The following is a 17,503-nucleotide window of genomic DNA, read 5'->3' as shown; positions in this document are numbered from 1 at the left end:
CCATTGAATCAAACTGTAAACCCTATATATGATGGAAACCACTTCAAGCCAGGGGGTGCAGTAGCATCCCCCGCACTCCTACTTCCAGCACCTGTGGATCTGGCCCACCCTGGAGACAAATGGATCATCCAAAACAGATGGAAATTGACATCCGAGGATTTGTTGTCAGGTGTAATTTACAATGCTCTGTGGCAGGAGAAATTGCTATGCTTTTTCCTCATAGTATATTTAACACAATCTGTAATTTAGGAGCATAGATTTGAATTATCCTGGGTATAGAAGTTAATTTAACTGGAGGGAACTTTAGAAGGGGAGGGGGACATTTTCCTGCTGCCAGTGACTGACAGGTCTAGTTCTGACCCCCAAGCTGCAAGCAGGTGGAAGTACCCATTGTTATGGGTCTGTGGGGCTTATTACTTGAAGGAATTAATTTTTCAGGTAAGCACAGGTACATTTTCCTATTCAGCATGTTGCAGGATTGTGCATATAGTACAGAGAAATATGAAAGCTGCTTGACTATGTGAGCAAACTTCTATACCATACTGAAATGAGAACTGTAAAGCAAGAAGGAAAATGGTTATGATATCAGGTAAAGATAGGGTAGGGTCTTACTGATAGTGTTTAAATGCAGTCGATCCAATACAAGCTTTTATGAGTAGCTTCTCTTTTTAGAATGTTCAGTTATCTGATTCCAAATAAAAGTAGCTCACTAGAGGGTTCTTTAAGAGAGGCATTTAGAATAAACTGATATTGAGACCAGCTCTTAACATAGAAAAATGTCCAAGGGTTGTGGGAAAACAGAATTTCTCACAGTCATCTATTCAGTGTCTCATAGCATATACTCGGCACAGTGTTCTTGATTCCTGTATTTGAAAAACGGAGATGATACTTCTCAGAAATATTGTGAGATTAGTTAGTGTTTATATGGTGCTATGAAGATTTAAAGCAGTAACTACTATTTGTATCTATTCAATTATTACATATTTTGATTTAGATAAAATAGGGAAACTGTCACATATCTTCAATTTATATTAATGCGTTCATTGTACTGAGTAAAGTTGTGAGTGAGGGATCATATTTTGGGTAAAAGGAAGGTGTAAAAAGGACCAGCCTTAGAAATTAATAACATAGGACCAATTGTTCCTAAACTTAGTCATGCAAATAGTCCCAGTGAATTTGAATAATGAGAGTAGGATTTTCCCCATAGTCAGTAGTGAATCCCTTGCTAATACAATAATGTAATTACTTTAATTGTAATGGCAAAATAAATGGTTTGAATTGCATTTTCACTTTATTTCTAAAGGTCTATTCCTTTTGATTTTCTGGAAGATCTTATGTTATAAAAACAAACGTTGTGTTTATGTGCATACTTCCTATTTTAAAAGTATGAAAACTGACAATCCACCTGGGTACTTTAAAACCTTCTGTTTCAGGAGATCTCCCACTATTTCACTACCACCAGCTCCACTGGTGATAGTGCAACAGTAGGAGTTCTGGTGTAGACAAAGCTCAGACCTTTTTTAATTTGGAGTCATCACGACCTGCTCTGGGCAGGGTTAAACAACAAAGTGGTAAATACTCCTGAGCCCTGTCTACACTAGGACTCCTAACATTGCCCACCCTTATCTCCTGTTCATTAAAAGGAAAACCATCGAGATAAGAACAATGCTGTCACAGTAGTAAAAGGATAGGGGTTACTTAATAATTGAAAACTCTCATGAATGTTGTAAATGAAATGGAATGAACTCATTCTAATCATGATACTGTAATGTCAACGAGTGTTAAGTTTCAGAGCTAAAAGAGAGTGACCTAGTATTTTGTACACATTTATTTTAGTCGTGGCAAATAAAGTGTTACAGAAAGTTAATTTTGCATCCAATAATAAAGGCAAAATATCTTTAACGCAGCAACTCTGTAGTATTTTTGTTCTTCTAATAACATGGTCATAAAGGTTATAACTAGCTAATGTACAGCTACTGATGATGCAAATAAAGTAACTTGAGCGACTTGTCAGAAATATTATCGCTGGTAGAGAGACTCTTCATAAATGTAATAATGTTTCAATGTACTTAACAGCCAGTGACTGAGTTAGTTATTCTTAAAAGTACATTTTGTAAATATTGTATGCCTCTTAAAAGTAACTGTTACTTTAACCATTGTGCAAAGTAAATCAAAAATATAACTTAGTAAAACAACTAAAACATAAAACTGTGGCCCTTTTATATGGGGAAGCTTACAGATCTCTGATAATAAAGCAGTAAACCGTATAGTTATAAGTAGTGAGGCTAAAGTTTTAAAAAGGAAGGTCTAGTATCACTTAAACTGCCAAGAGAGAAATTGTTGCATTTATCTGAAATAAAGTTTGATTGTTTAAAGATGAGGTCAGTGTGAAATTCACCAACACAGGCTAAGACCTTCTAAAGCCTGTCTAGTTAAGGCCCTGCTTTCTTGATTGCCAATATTCATGTGATTACTGAATTCAATACGGTGAATAAAATATAAAAGGATCAAAAAGATGTAAAATTATACATTTACAGCTTTTACTACTGCATAATGTTTTTATTATAAAACACTTAAATTTGACCAGTAAAGTGTGTGTGTGTGCAGGGGACAGGGAGGACATACAGTAGTGGTCATAGAAGTAATCAAAGTTAGGATTTATAAAAATAGGTAGGAAGCAATACTGAAAATATATTGATGCCATAAGTATGTCCTCATCTGTGTTCAGTTCTGGAGACCCCATCTCAAAAAAGACAGAGAAAATAGAAAGCACCTAAGGAAGGGCCTTTTACCTTGTTATTCCAGAAGGATCCATTCACCACATGAGAGGTGGTGAGATGTTGCACACACCAATGGTCACACTACATGGATGATACCCAGCTGTATGTCTCATTTTGCACAGACAAACCAATAACATCATAAAGCTGTAAGAATGACTACAAGGCATCAGCTCTTGGATTAAGAATAGCTGGCTTAAATAAATCCATGCAAAACTGAGGTGAGGCTGTTTAGAAGGAGAAAATGCTTTGAATAGTTGGATAGGATTTTGTACTGCACTTCCATTGAAGGCATCAGCCCTCCCTTCCCAAGTAATCAAAGTGGTGTTAAGCCTTGGGATTCGATCCAATTTTATCCCTAAATCTAGATTATTAGGGTGACAGACTGACAATATCCTGGACAAACCTTATGGAATTAAGATAAACTTTATTGAATTTAGTTAAACCTTACAGAATTAGGTTTAATACATTTAGGGTACGTTGTGCTAAAAATGCAATTATGTACCTATTATTGTGGAATCGTCTGTAACTCCTCCAGGAGGATGGGGGTGCGCATGTAATTTCTCGAATTATCAGCCCTTTGAGAGGTTGGTATATACTAGTTCAAACTCCAGGGACCAACAGACAAAGAAATGATTTTTAAATAGCCTGGTTTTAATCAGTCTCAGGACCTTGTTCCTGATCCAGCAAATGGACAGGACCTCTTGTCCATAGAGGGCCCCAGCCCTTAGGGATGGGTTGGAACAACTTGGTCTACAGAAGCCCCATAAGGCTCTGTGCTTGCTCTGAGCTAAAGCCATGATGAACTTGATATCACAAAGAAACCCCTTGGGTGATGTGTTGAAGGACTGCTCCTGTCAGAGCCAATGTTAGGGTTGGGGTGATCTCTGGTAAGCGTAATAGCTTCCATGTGGGTTCTTTTATTGTTTTTAATACATTTTCTCTGTAGTGCATTTACCTTAACAATAAAATAGGCTTTTTAAAAAAGAGCTGTGTGGTAACTGTAACTATGGGCAGTCACACTGTTAACAATCTCTGAAGAGAAAGCAAGCAAGCCTTCTTGGGCAGCCTATCTCTGCTGGGAATAACACAGTGAAGGCAGGGAACTGTTCAGCCCGGAGATACCCTCATCTGGAGGGAGTGAGATGTTTGTCTCCACCTAAGAGAGGTGATGGCCAGGGGAGCCAGAAGCCTGAGCGTGGGTGCCCTTACTGTACCATAGAGGGTGAGTACAGATGCAGTTGACCTGAATTGTGACAATCAGTTAGCTTTCAGTTGTATATAAGCCATTAAGACTTTTTCCACTTGCAGTTTGCTAGGAAACTCTAATCCTTCCTAGAGAAGGATCTGGCCAAAGCGATCCATGTGCTTTGTCACCTCAAGTCTGCACTACTGTAGCTCAGGGCTTGTCTCCACAAACACTGCATTCAAAACAAACTAGAGTGTGAATCTACCATGCACTGACTGACCATGTGGAACCTGCTGATTCACACTAACAGTTCCTTAGTGTGCTTTGATGTACCCCGCTTTCAGTAGTGTAGTAGTAACAAAAGGAAATGGGTAAACAAATTTATACTAATCTTCATATTCCCCAAATGAGAAGTGGATAAACTTTGTTTACCTACATTTACCCTCTACTACATTACTGCCCACTTTGAAACAGGAGTAGATCAAAGGTCACTAAGGAACTGTTAGTGTGAGTCAGCAGGGTTCACACAGAGAGTGTGCGGCAGGCTAATGTGGGGTAGATTCACACCCTAGCTTGCCGTGATCTAAATGTTTATGTAGACAAGTCCTCACTGTATCTGGAACTGAATGTAAATGTAATGAAAATACAGCTGCCCACCTCTTCAGTGAAACAGATTGCCGTGAGCACATTGCCTCTGAGCTGTGATTACTCCACTTTCCTCCAATCTACTTTCATTGCATTTTTAAAGTTTTGGTCCTGATTGTCTTCAAAGGCAAGAATGGTTCAGTACTGTTACATCAGCAACCCACCAAGACAATTCCTTTGGGACAATGCAGCTTACAAACATCAGGATGAAGCATATGAATCTGGAAATAATGGATTTTCAGTCAAGAGAATTGGGCTATGAAACGAGCTTGCAGAGTGTTCTGAAACTGGCCAGATACTGGAAGATTTTCTATTTAGATGAAGCATTTTAATCATAACTAGTATGATGATTATTATCTAAAGAGAACAAAAATTCTCCAGGAAGAGCCTGTCTTATCTAGGGAGAGAAGAGCAGAAAACTTCTTGAAGTCTATTAGGGACCACATATTACATTTGCATGGTCAATGCTTAGATAATAAAGTAAGAAGTGCTATTGAGATCTCTAATACAGATACTAAAGGTCTAGAGGTGGATGGCAAAATACCTATTTTCTTGAAAACGCATCACACTTAAATGCTGCCGGGGAGGGGGCAGGGATTTCCATTAGCTCTGCCACTGCTTCAACCCAGTCCCTAAGCTTTTCAATATTGCTCCTCCATTTAAAATTAGATTTCAGTGTTGCTCAACTCCCATAGTTCAGGAATCTAAAAAATATCCCCGTGTAATTACAAAAATTTTCTTCAGTGAGAGAAAGCCATTACTTCCATGTTTCCCACTCAGTGCCCTACTAAGCTCTGCTCATGAAACAACTCATTCAGAAGAAGAGAAGATTTCATCATTATATCTTAAGCTGAAGAATTCAGAGCCTAATTCCTACAGCCAACTTGTTAGGGAAGACTTATTCTATTTTCAGGCAAAATCCTGTGTAGTATTTGTCTTAACTTCCAAAGTGCAGTAGTCCAACCAATAATACAGAGACCATCACTTGACACTTCTAACCTTGCCAGTTATTGTCTGGTGTATAACCTCCCTGTTCTAAACAATTAACTCCAAAAGCTAGTAAAAATAGTCCTAAAACCACCAGTTAACTCTCAGCATCTTGGATGTCTCCCAGTCAGACTTCCTGCCAAGGCCTGGGATTGATATAGCACTTACTGGTCTTCATCAAATAAATCTGTATTCATTCCACTGGATCTCTTTATGGCATTTGATACTGCTGATCACTGAATTCTCCTCTCTCCAAGAGGCTACAGAGTCTCTGAAAACATGCAGAAATGGCTCAAGTCCTTCTCTCAGACCAAACTGAGGGTCTCAATAGGTAACTGTTCCTCTGCCTTCAGAGCCTTCACCTTCTGGAATCCCGAAATAATCAGTCCGTCCTGTCTTCCATCTTTCAAGGTCTCTCTCCAGATATTCAAAAGCCCGCTGTGGGCATGGAACAACCTACCTAAGATAGCATCTCCTTTCACAGCCACAACCCTGACCTTTTGTAGTTACATTCCACTGAAGCCAAAAAACTGTTGACCAGTCAGATGGAGCTCATGAACTTTACAGGAGCTGGATCTAAACAATGAAACACAAGAGAGAAGAATGGCCCCAACTTAATGCAAATCTCACCTCTTGAACTTAGCTTTCACACAATTGATTCTTCACACAGATACATGACAATCCCTCTTCTCCCTTACAAAAATTCTATTATTTATTCACATTTACTCTTCTGTATGTTGAAAACATGGGGGGTGGGAGAGTGAGAAAGATTTTGTTACTACTCAACACTTGGGAAGTGGTCAGACACTAGGTACTTATACAGTCCCATCATCATAGATGGGTAATGATCTGTTTTGGGGAAGACTTCTATTCATTTTTATTGGGCCCTTTCTGGGAATATGCTTCTACTCTACACTTCTCCCATTTTTTTTACTCAAAGCTTACCTAAAAATGGTACATAAGCACTTTCAGATTCAGAATTCAATAAACATCTCCTTGAACTGATAAAAGCACTAAAGTCAGTTGCTGATGAAATTTTAGATACTACAGTGATGTGATCATATAATTCAAGACTATCATAATACATATGCACAAAGAGGCCAAATTAAGTTTGCCTGTGCAACCTTAATTCTGACATCTACTAACTTTTGAACATTTGACTTGCAATTGTAATGTTCTTGTAACGTGATCTTTTTGGATGTAATGCAGGTCTGTCGCATCTTACGCACATTTAACATGTGCGAATTCAGCTTTACGCGGTTGGCAAAAACAAAAAAAAGAGAAAAATAACAATTTAAATACTGTACCTGTAGTGCGGGCAATTCCGCCCGCCATTACACTCTATGTAATTTTGAATATACGCGGTTTTCGCTTTACGCGCTGACTGCGGAACGTAACCCCAGCGTAAGATGAGACAGACCTGTATTCTATTTTTATAAAAAACTGAAAAATACCAACAGCAATTCTATCATTGAACCACATTTCCCCCCACATGAGTCATCAGGAGGATCTGGACCTTTTATGCACAGCACAGACTTCTTCCATTTGAATTATCAGAGTAACTGATAGCAGGAGTAGGCTGGCATCCTCTATGTGTACCAGCCACTACATAATGATGAAACACCACTTTGTCAGCTCCTGCCTCCATCCCCCATTCTGCCTATCCACTACTCCCACCTCCAGCTCCTGCCTCCTTCTCCCTCTACATCTATGCAGTGACCCAACCCTCAGCTAGGTTATGCCTACTGTGAGGAGATGCAGAGGCAAGCAAACATAATGGATATAGCCTTACATTTTAAATTGTAAAAAGGAAAAGGCCAGAAAATTGACAGGAACAAGAATATAAATAATAGAATAATCATATAATATAAATAATATAAGGTAACATTAAATACTTACAAACATCATAAACTATAAATTACCATCACAATAAAAGTAGGTTTTTCAACAATACGTTGCGTCATCCCAAGAAGTGCTGCAAAGTTTCCCTGGCTGCAAAGTCCAGTTTCGTACCAGCTGTCCAGCCTTTGCCTCTCTCTGGCTTGCAATGTTTCTTTGCTTCAAGGCAATAATGACTGCACCTCTTTCCAACAGCTCCACCTGCAAACGAGGGCCATACATGTTCACCAGGAACCCATTCTGTATTTCCTATGATTTCCTATTTCCAGTGGTCAACCTCACTGATCATACACTCTATGCCCCTTGCGGCCCAGCTCCCTGCACACTGCCCTTCAAGGTCAAGCTTCCTCTCCCCAGCTTCATCAGCAAATCCTTTTTTTACCCCAGCACTGCCTCTTTCACCTCCTTTTGCTCTAGCCGCCTTCTTGCTGTCCACTTTGGGTGGATTCTGAGTCCCCTCCCCAGCTTGAGCTGCCGTCTCATTGGCTGTCTCTCTCCCCAGGACAGCATTCTATGCTGCTGCATCACATCAGTAGGCCCTAACATTACCCCTCTTGGTCAAAACTGCAGCAGGTGCTAGTGCCAGGGCAAGGGTTACTACACCTATACCACCCTTTTCCCTTTCACCTTCTTGATCTTGCAACTCCCTTTCTTCTCCCCTTCCCCATGTCATATCTCATCCCTCTGCATTCAAATCAGGCAGTTTCTGCCTTTGTCTCTTCCGTGCTCTCTTGGTGCCTTCAGGAGGAGTATCAAGAGCACAAGAGAGACAGTTTCCCTGCTCTCAATTCCTGTGCCTGACACTACCATGGCCCGTGGCCACCTGGAGGAACAATTACAGGGAAAGTCCTGCTCAGCCCCTACAGTCCTGGAATGGAGCATGTTCAGTGCAGAGGGAGTCTTCAGAGAATTTAGCTGCCAAACTCTTAACACGTGCCTGCTGAATATGTGTGCACTGAGATTTTTCAAAGTCTCATATCTTGGACAAATGTGGTTAGATTTTTCCAGGGATGGCAAAAGGCTAATCTCTGACACCAGGATGACCCTCTGCTAAATTTGAAGTCCATGCTCCAAAGTGTGGAGATGCTAGAGCTTTCAGCAAAACAAATTATACATTTTTAAAAACATGGGTATAATAAAGCATTTCCCCCAATCTCATTCTTGGAAATAGCAGAACTATTTTAGCTGAATCCTCCCCCAAAAAATTCAGTCTGAGCATGGAAAATTTCTTTCCAAATATTAAACATAGGCAAAGTTTTAAGCAACTAAAAACAGAGTATTATATGGGAGGTGTTGAGCAACCTTAAGTATAGGTGGTGCTATCACCTCCTCTTCTAATTGGCACACAACTAAGACAAAATAATATGAATTAAATTCTGTGTTTCAGGAACAGGCTATACAAGCTACATGGTTGTACCCTGCAAAAGTTAGTCCTTTGTGCAAAAGAAATAAAATTTCTGAATATGATCAAGCTGTGATTTGACTCTTCTGGCCTTCAAACAGCCCTCACCCCCAGTCTCACCAAGCTCATCATCAGAAGGAAGCTCCTCACAGATCAGACCAACTTAAAGCGGCACAATGGATACAAAACTTGAAGATGTCTCTCCACTACTATAATGATCAAATATACACCACAACACCTTTCAAGATCCAATAACCAAGATCCATGCCTATAACAATGTATTGTACCTCATCTAGTGCACTAAATGCCTGAATAACAACTACGTGGGTGAAACCAGACAATCACTATACTCTCAAATGAATTCAAAGAGAAAAATGATAAAAAACAAAAGCACCATATCACCCATGAGCAAACACTTTTCACAAAATGATGGCTCCATATCAGACCTCTCAGCCCTCGTCCTCAGAAGAAACCTACACAATACTTTAAAAAGAAGAGCCAGGGAGGGGGATAGCTCAGTGGTTTGAGCATTGGCCTGCTAAACCCAGGCTTGTGAGTTCAATCCTTGAGGGGGCCATTTAGGGATCTGGGGCAAAATCAGTACTTGGTCCTGCTAGTGAAGGCAGGGGGCTAGACTCAATGACCTTTCAGGGTCCTTTCCAGTTCTATGAGATAGGTATATCTCCATATATTATTTAAATTTATAACTTTGCTAGACACTAAAAATCATGGTCTTAACAAAGACACTAGATTTATGGCTTATTACAACAACCCATAGCCCATTAACTGCCCTTTTTTGTCCTATGACTGTAGTGGTGTTAATGATGCACTTCACCTTGAATAGTCCCTTAGAATATGTGTTAACTACTTATACTAGAAAGTCTGTTTCATCTTATATTTAGCTGTGACATTGGAAGTACCTTTCCCAGACCTGAAGAACTCTGTGTAGCTCCAAAGCTTGTCTCTTTCACCAACAGAAGTTGGTCCAATAAAAAATATTATCTCACACACCTTGTCTCTCTATGACCAAGCTAAACATTCTTAGGTGAACATATGAAGATGTGGACTCAGTGAACTGATATAACCCTTGGATAACAGCCTGAAGTGTTGATTGAGGTTATTTGTGCTGTACAGCCTGATATTGAGACTACATTGATGCCAAATTATAAAGTGATTACTTCTAGTGTGCTGGCACCAAGCTCCTGAGAACTTTCAGACAGAAATATTGTGTGTAGAGACCTGAATACAGATAATATGAACAAGCTATAATTTTATTTGCACAATATTTTATGAAAATTCAGTTACAAAATTCTTATTATAAAAAAAGTGGAACAGTGAAAGCAGCTGCTAGAGTTGGATCTGAAGGTCGCTTGTCCAGCCCAGAGCAGAGTGCATAGCCAAGTGTATGGCTGAGACACCTTCAGGAATATTTTTTAACTGAAGTTGTATGATTAAAAAAAACCTACTTATTTTGGAAAGGGATTGGAACATTTTGGATCAAAGTAGTTTGTATCTCAGTATTCAAAAATAGTAAAGAAAATTGGTCTCCCAGATTTAATTTCCTTTGGGAGACTGGTTGTATTGCACTGTATTATGCTTCATGTGTATTTTTTTAATAATCCAATCTGCAAAATGTCTGGGAAAGATAAAGAATCAAACAAATGTGAAGCCCTCATACACATTTTTCATTTTGCTTTAAGTGTACCATGTTTGTACTATTTCAGATTATCAACTGTGTGGGACAGGAACTGTCTTCTTGTGCATGTGAAGAGTGCCTGACACAATGTGGGCCCTACAGGAATACATATAATAAATATTAATATTACCTACATCTTTAGAGGCTAGAGACAAAACTCATTCCACTAAAGTTCAGTTTGCCTCAGCAGCATCACTATTAGGCCTGGTCTACACTAGGGGGCGGGGGGGAGAGAAGGGGGTCAATGTAAGATACGCAACTTCAGCTACGAGAATAGCGTAGCTGAAGTCGATGTATCTTATTTCGACTTACCTCCCATCCTCACGGCGCGCGATCTGATTTATTTCCCTTCTCCTTGGTTTAACAGAGCCAGAGTCTATCTATTCTTGCTTTTTATGATCAGTGGCTTGTGCACAGGAAGGCTTTTGGCTTCAAGGGGATTACTTGTGTGCTGGAAGTTAGGCAAATGCTTTAGTACCTTGCTGAGTTGGGGCCTATATGAAAGTGATCATTTTAAATATGTTCATTTTGAGATTTGCTAGTAAGTTTGATGTATAAATCAAAATGGTAAAAGTAAAAACTGCACATTTCTTATTGTTAATATCTTGTTTTATTTGTTATTATTTCCCTCATTGGAAAGGTCCCTGCTTGCCAGCAGTTGTTGTTGTTTACATAGTGCAATAAGTAGGCATTGTTTGGGACTTTATAAACCCAGAGTAGACAAGGGCCAAAGTTTCCAAACCTGAGTGCCAAAAGTTAGGCTCCTGAATCACTTTTAGAATCACTGAAAACCTGCTGTTCCCATTTTCTTCAATGTGAGTTGCACTTGTGTAAGTGAGCACAGATTTATCCCTTAGGATTTAGTTTAGTTAGAATACAGATAACTAAGGAACAGGCTACATTGGGACATTAGTGTTTAGCCAAAAGAAGTGAATTTATAGGAAGAAAGAACCAGTGTGAAACGAGACATGAAGATGAAAGTGTGAGGATACTGCACTAAGGAGAGAGGGTTGGCAGAGAAAATGATTGCTGAAAGGTTGGTAGGAGTGGAGCTGTGTAGAGCCTTAATGGTGAGGACAAGGAGTTTGAGCCTAATATGGAAAAAGAGTCAGAGCATGAAAGTGATTCCAGGAGGAGGGAGAGTGAATGGAGAGAAAGATTAATCATAGTTCAGTAGACCCACAATATTCCGTAATAATGGCTCAAAACATCTTAGTAATAATACCATTGTAACTGCATTTGTATTGTGATTGTAGTGTTGTGTGTTGTGTGTTGGAGCAGTACTGTAGAACAATGGTTAATTACTTTTTCTGGGTTTGCAACTCTCAGAATGCAAAAAAAACCCATCCTGTAACGCACCATGTTCCACAAGTCTGTGGTACATAGGTCATGGGAATAAGCAATGGGAGGCTTTTGGGTGCCTGGAGTGGGACAGCTTATTCTGCTGTCAGGTGATAGTGTTGCTGAGTGGGTGGAAAAGCTGCAGGGGGTTCTTTTGGGGGGTGGATAGGCGTCTGGTAAACATGGTTTTCCTTTGTATAGCTGGGAAGGCTGAGAAGCAGTAGAGAGCTACTCCTGTAGAATTCCAGAGGATTATTTTTTCTTCTTTTAATAAGCATCTGACCTCTTAACTAGAATCCCTTGTAGCTGTTGGATATCAATTGAGATATATACAAGTTCCAGTCTACAATATGCAGCCTCAGCAGGTATGTCAGATACCTAGTCATAAAGTCACTAGCCAATCAAATCAAAATCTTGTTTCATAATGGCCATTTGTATGAGACTGTGTACAATACATTATATATACTATAATATTATGTAGTAAAACTATCCAGTATTTATGCATTGGGTATGACACTCACACAGTTGCCCCTCCCCTTACACTGCCCATATATAAAATGTACATAAATGTGTAGCAATGTCATTGCAGTGTTGTGAGTTACAGGAGGGGAGCAGATCTGAATAAGCTGGCACCTCCTCGGGGGTGCTTCCACTATCCATGTCTTTTAAATCCCATTTAAAAAAAAATTAAAATATTCATTTTAACAGTTTTTGGTAGGGTATTGATTTACTTGCTGACTCAGCAAGATTGTGTATCAATCATCATCGTCACCTCCTTTTTTCCCACATCAGGGTTGGGTAAGGCTGAGGTAATGAGCAAATTCCATCCATTGAGCTGCCATTTGAGCCTGTTGGAGGGTTGCCTAGATGGTTTTATATACTGTGTTATACCACTGTGTTATACCTCTTTGGACATCCACAGCCTCTCTCGCTGTGGACTCTTCCATAGAGAACCATTTTAGGTAGTCAATATGGGGTCATACTAGCAACATGGCCAAACTATTATAGTTGGCACCTTTTTAAAGATTGAAGTCACACTCTGCACATTCGGTCTTTAACAGGTGTCATCGTTTCTTAGTCTGGTTAGCCTTGTCAAGCCTAGGATATGATGGAGGCACCCCACATTTCAAATGTTTGTGGCTTTTGCTTCAGATGCTAGCAAATCTGCCATGTTTTCATTGGAAATTCCAGTGGGAGTTGTTGATGACGGCCTAAGCATTATCTCCTGCTATGTGCTTCCTATGCCTACATCAGAGAGTTCTTGAGCAAACGTATTGCCAGGGAGCAGGAAGCAGTGAAGTGGAGCAGGTCATTCTTACTCATGCCTAGAGAGCCACGGGATTTCTGTGGGATTTCTCAGTGTATCTTGTGATATATACTTTTTATAGTGGTATGCTCCCTTTTACCTTCTCAGAAGCATGATCAACATGACCCCAAAGAGGATGTTCTGGGAATTCCATGTCATTGACTCCATAGCATTTTCATAATAACTTTTCCACTGCTGCAGATTTTCCAAAGGAGGGGATGATATAAGCTATTGTCTGATATTTGCTCCTCCCAGCCAGGTTCAGAGAATGAATAAGAATTTTCCTGTAATTACTGCTTGTATCTGTTGGAGGTGGTTGTGGTGCTGGGTACCAGTGCACTCTTCTGCAGTCTTTCCTGTACTCTCAGTGCAGTTTTTGCTGGTCCCCAGGGAGTGAAGGCGCAATGAAGGAAACAGCCTGACACGAATGCAGAGGGATGAGGAGCAGAGTGGGGACAGCAACCTGACTCTCTTTAGCTTCTAGTAACGTCTCCATAGTCCCCAGTCACCCCTGTCTATTTCCAAGCTCCATTTCTGCAAGGTATAAGGGATAGTCTCATGTCTCTCTCTGTGCCCTTCCCACTGTTACAGGGCACCCTGAAGGGGAAATAAGTGACAATTTTGCTAACATTCAAAAATTATGAGTCAGGCCCCTTAAAATGATGAGATTTAATAATAAGAAAATGTGCAATTATTTTTATTTGCCATCTAATTTCTGAGCCCATAGGTACGCGCAGGTCAGGTTTTCAGCTTTCTTCAGGAACTCTGAGGGCTAGAGACTTAATTTTTTTTAACATTAAAGCTGAGAATCTCCTGTAATCATTTGACTCCAGGAGCTGAGGCTTTAAGAAAAAACAACCATCACAAAACTCAAAATAAAATAGTGAGAGTTGGCAACACTGAGATAATGATAACTCCTCACTGGTAAGAAATGTTATGTATGGAGCTGCACAATACTTGGATGCTATGTTTGCAAGGCATGTGTTTGTTAAAACATTTGAGAATAATTCATCTGTACAGCAGTAGTGGGAAAAGCAAGGTAAATAATGTAGGCATATTAAGTTATGAATGGTGAAAATAGGGAAAAGGGCACCTCGAAGAATCAAACCAGACTTTATTTTACATAGTAATTACTGGTTTGTTAACAGCTAGCCCTGTCTTTCTGATTTCACTGTGAGGATGTTCCACTGCAGTTATGTCTGCCAATGGTTGGTCACACACTAGAGGAGCATTAACTAATCAGTGAAGTCCCCTTTACAGTAGCTGGACTTACTGTGTATGTGCTTTGCACATGATCACAGCTGAGACTCAACATAAGCCCCTTATGTTTAGTCCTGTTAAAATGGATGATAAAAGGTAGAACTTCATGTAGCATATGAAGTAAGTGCATTATGTATGCAATCAATTAATTTTTTTCAGCTTTCTCTTTACTGTGGTGGTACTTATTTAAATTTGTTTTGAAAATTGATGACCAAATTTATGCATGAACCTGTCTATATAAAACAACTTTTCATTGATCTGTTTTCTTCTGCAGGAAATTGCATCAACAATTTGAAATGTATAAGGAGCAGGTGAAGAAGATGGGTGAAGAATCACAGCAGCAGCAGGAGCAGAAGAGTGATGCCCCCACGTGTGGTATCTGCCACAAAACAAAATTTGCTGATGGCTGTGGCCATAACTGTTCATATTGCCAAACTAAATTCTGTGCTCGTTGCGGAGGAAGAGTGTCTTTACGCTCAAATAAGGTATGGAATTTGTTTAAAATAAGTATCACTGAATTTTCATATTGATGTTGCTTAATGTGAAGTGTGATGTAATTTGGGAGAGAAGTTCTTTGAAGATTATTATTGTAATTTGTCCACAGTTAGTTACTTTAGTTATTGGAAATATATCTGCTGAAAAAATGGCTCCCGAGGGCATACCTGTGCCTGTCCACAAGTTCGGTATCTGTTGTTCAGAATCACTAGTAATGCCTTATGGTTATTGCTCAAACAATTTTTCCTTCAAGGAGGAAACTGTTTTAGGATTTATTTAGGCCGTTGTCCCTTTGACAAAGAATCTTCATTAGAACTCTGGTCCACCTGTGGACCAGTGAATATTGCTTTTAATTTAACACATACCACAGTTCTGCTGCAGGATCCGTGTACGTGGATCCTTGTGCCTGTGTGGATCCAATTACAAGATCAGCACCTATATATGGAAGGAAAGGAATTTATTTAGTGACAATTGTGTTGGGGTATTTAGAGTTAGAGGTTAGAGCAAGGAATTGTTCCTGGCTTTGCCTGTCCCAGACTCACTTGGACACTTAGCTTTATTTTACCTCAGTTTAGTAATGGGTATTATAATGTTTACCTACCTCCATAGTGTCATTTGAGGGGGCTAATTAAACAATGTTTGTAAACTGCTTTTTTCTCGTACAAAGCACCATAAAATGCAAAGTATGTACAGGGAAAAGTTATCACATTTTTTTTTGCTTTTGAGAAAGTATGTTTCATTTTAAAAAGATCAGTGTGCTAAGAAATAATACTCAGAGCTATCATAATGATTTAATGATAGTCCACTTGAGAAATCAAGTGGACTACCAGGTTGAATTAAAAAATACTTAATTAAAACCAGTACAGCAGAACTCAAGTAATTACCAAAGTATTTTAGTTTAGTAGAGAAATTAGTTTACTAAACATTTTAAATAACGGTACTAACACCTCCTTATCTCTACTGGAAATACCTCGCCTGATGCATTCCAAAACCACATTAGCTTTTTTCATGGTGTAGCGGGGTGGTTACCTGCTCCTGCCCTGAGGGGTTTAAAACAGCCCTGGAGGAGGGCTGTGGAAGGGCAAGAGGCTTGGGCTGATTCAGAGGAAGCAGGCTCAGCTGGGGCCACACCCCAATAAGGGCCCAGCTGGCCCTCTAAAAGCTTGAGCCAGGAGCTCAAGTAGACAGTCTCTCTCTGCATTCAGGGAGAGAAGGGCCTGGCTGCAGGGAGCTTAGCCAAGGGCCTAGAGTGGAGCAGGGCTGGGGAAAGGCCAAGGGAGCCGGGGAGCTCCGGCCTAGGAAAGCCCCAGGCTGCAGGCCTGGTAAGGCCTATTAGGTACTGGGTTGTAGGAGGCAGCCCATGGGTAGGCAGAGGCAGCAGGTCTGAACCCCTTTGCCTGTGATGAGTGGCTGATACTGCAGTCTGCCCCAGTGAACAGGGGCTAGATGGAGACTGGGCAGTAGCCAAGACTGAGGTGAAGTGGGGATAGTGGATGGGGGTTCCCCTGGGAGGGGGAGACCCAGAGCTGTGAGGGGTTACTGCCAGGGAGCAGCACCCCAGACAACAGGGCACCGGGTCCGGGAGGGACATGGGGGCCAAGCAGCAGCGGGACACCAGCCTGCAGAGGGTGCTCCAAGGCTGGAAACAAGCTAATTCCTGAGATGACCAGCAGGAGGCGCTGCACGGGTGAGTCTGCGCACTGCTACACATGGCCATATCACATTGGCGGCTCATAGTCATCCTGTGATCAACCAATACTCCGAGGTCCTTCTCCTCCTTCAGCATAGAAGTCTGTCTCAGATTCAGACAGATTCAAATATTCAGGGCACTGTTCTGAACTCTTCTTTTTTTATGTGAGTCTTTATGGGAACATGCATGATTACTTTGAGTAGAGTAATTGGCACAACATGCACATAGTATGCAGAGTAAGAGAAATTGGTATGTATTTTACAGGAAGTTGCTTTCTTTATCATATCTTAGGCTGAAAAACAAAACAAAACGAGGAGTCCTTGTGGCACCTAACAAATGTATTTGGGCATAAGCTTTCATGGGCTAGAACCCATTTCATCAGATGTATGAAGTAAAAAATACAGGAGCAGGTATAAATACATGAGGTTTAATATAAATACATAAGGTTTAATATGAATGTCAGTAATGCAAGTTATAAATCAGAGTGCACAGAAATCTTCTGCTCACTGATGGCTAAAAGTAGCTGAGGGTGTATACATCTCTCAGGCTATGTTGAACATAATGAAAGTTAGTTTAAAATATATTTTTAAAGTTTTTGTAGAGCCTTTTATCCTGAAGGATCTGACATACAATTATTACTTTTGATAACTAAATAAGGTTACAACAATATTTTGGTATAGGGAATACAATCAATACTGTGATAATTTTATCTCGTTATCAAAGGCAAAATTGGATAGTCTTTATTGCTGTACACTCAGACATCATGAGAAGACACCTCTGTGTTGGGAAGGTGTCACCAATTGGCACCCAGAAAAA

The 17,503-nt window shown here is 40.2% G+C and overlaps 1 protein-coding gene across 24 annotated transcripts in view; it reads left to right on the top strand.

The window, feature by feature from the left end:
- The window catches only part of RIMS2 (regulating synaptic membrane exocytosis 2), a 765,985-nt gene that overhangs the window by 164,653 nt on the left and 583,829 nt on the right, over positions 1-17,503 (top strand). For all 24 annotated transcript variants that reach the window (XM_065398069.1, XM_065398065.1, XM_065398088.1 and 21 more), the window contains one exon: positions 14,777-14,987. In XM_065398069.1, coding sequence (XP_065254141.1) covers positions 14,777-14,987 — 211 coding nt within the window. The remainder of the gene's footprint in view (positions 1-14,776; positions 14,988-17,503) is intronic.

Source organism: Emys orbicularis, chromosome 2, assembly GCF_028017835.1.
Source record: "Emys orbicularis isolate rEmyOrb1 chromosome 2, rEmyOrb1.hap1, whole genome shotgun sequence".
Lineage (NCBI taxonomy): Eukaryota > Metazoa > Chordata > Testudines > Emydidae > Emys > Emys orbicularis.
This window is presented reverse-complemented; position numbering and strand designations above follow the sequence as displayed.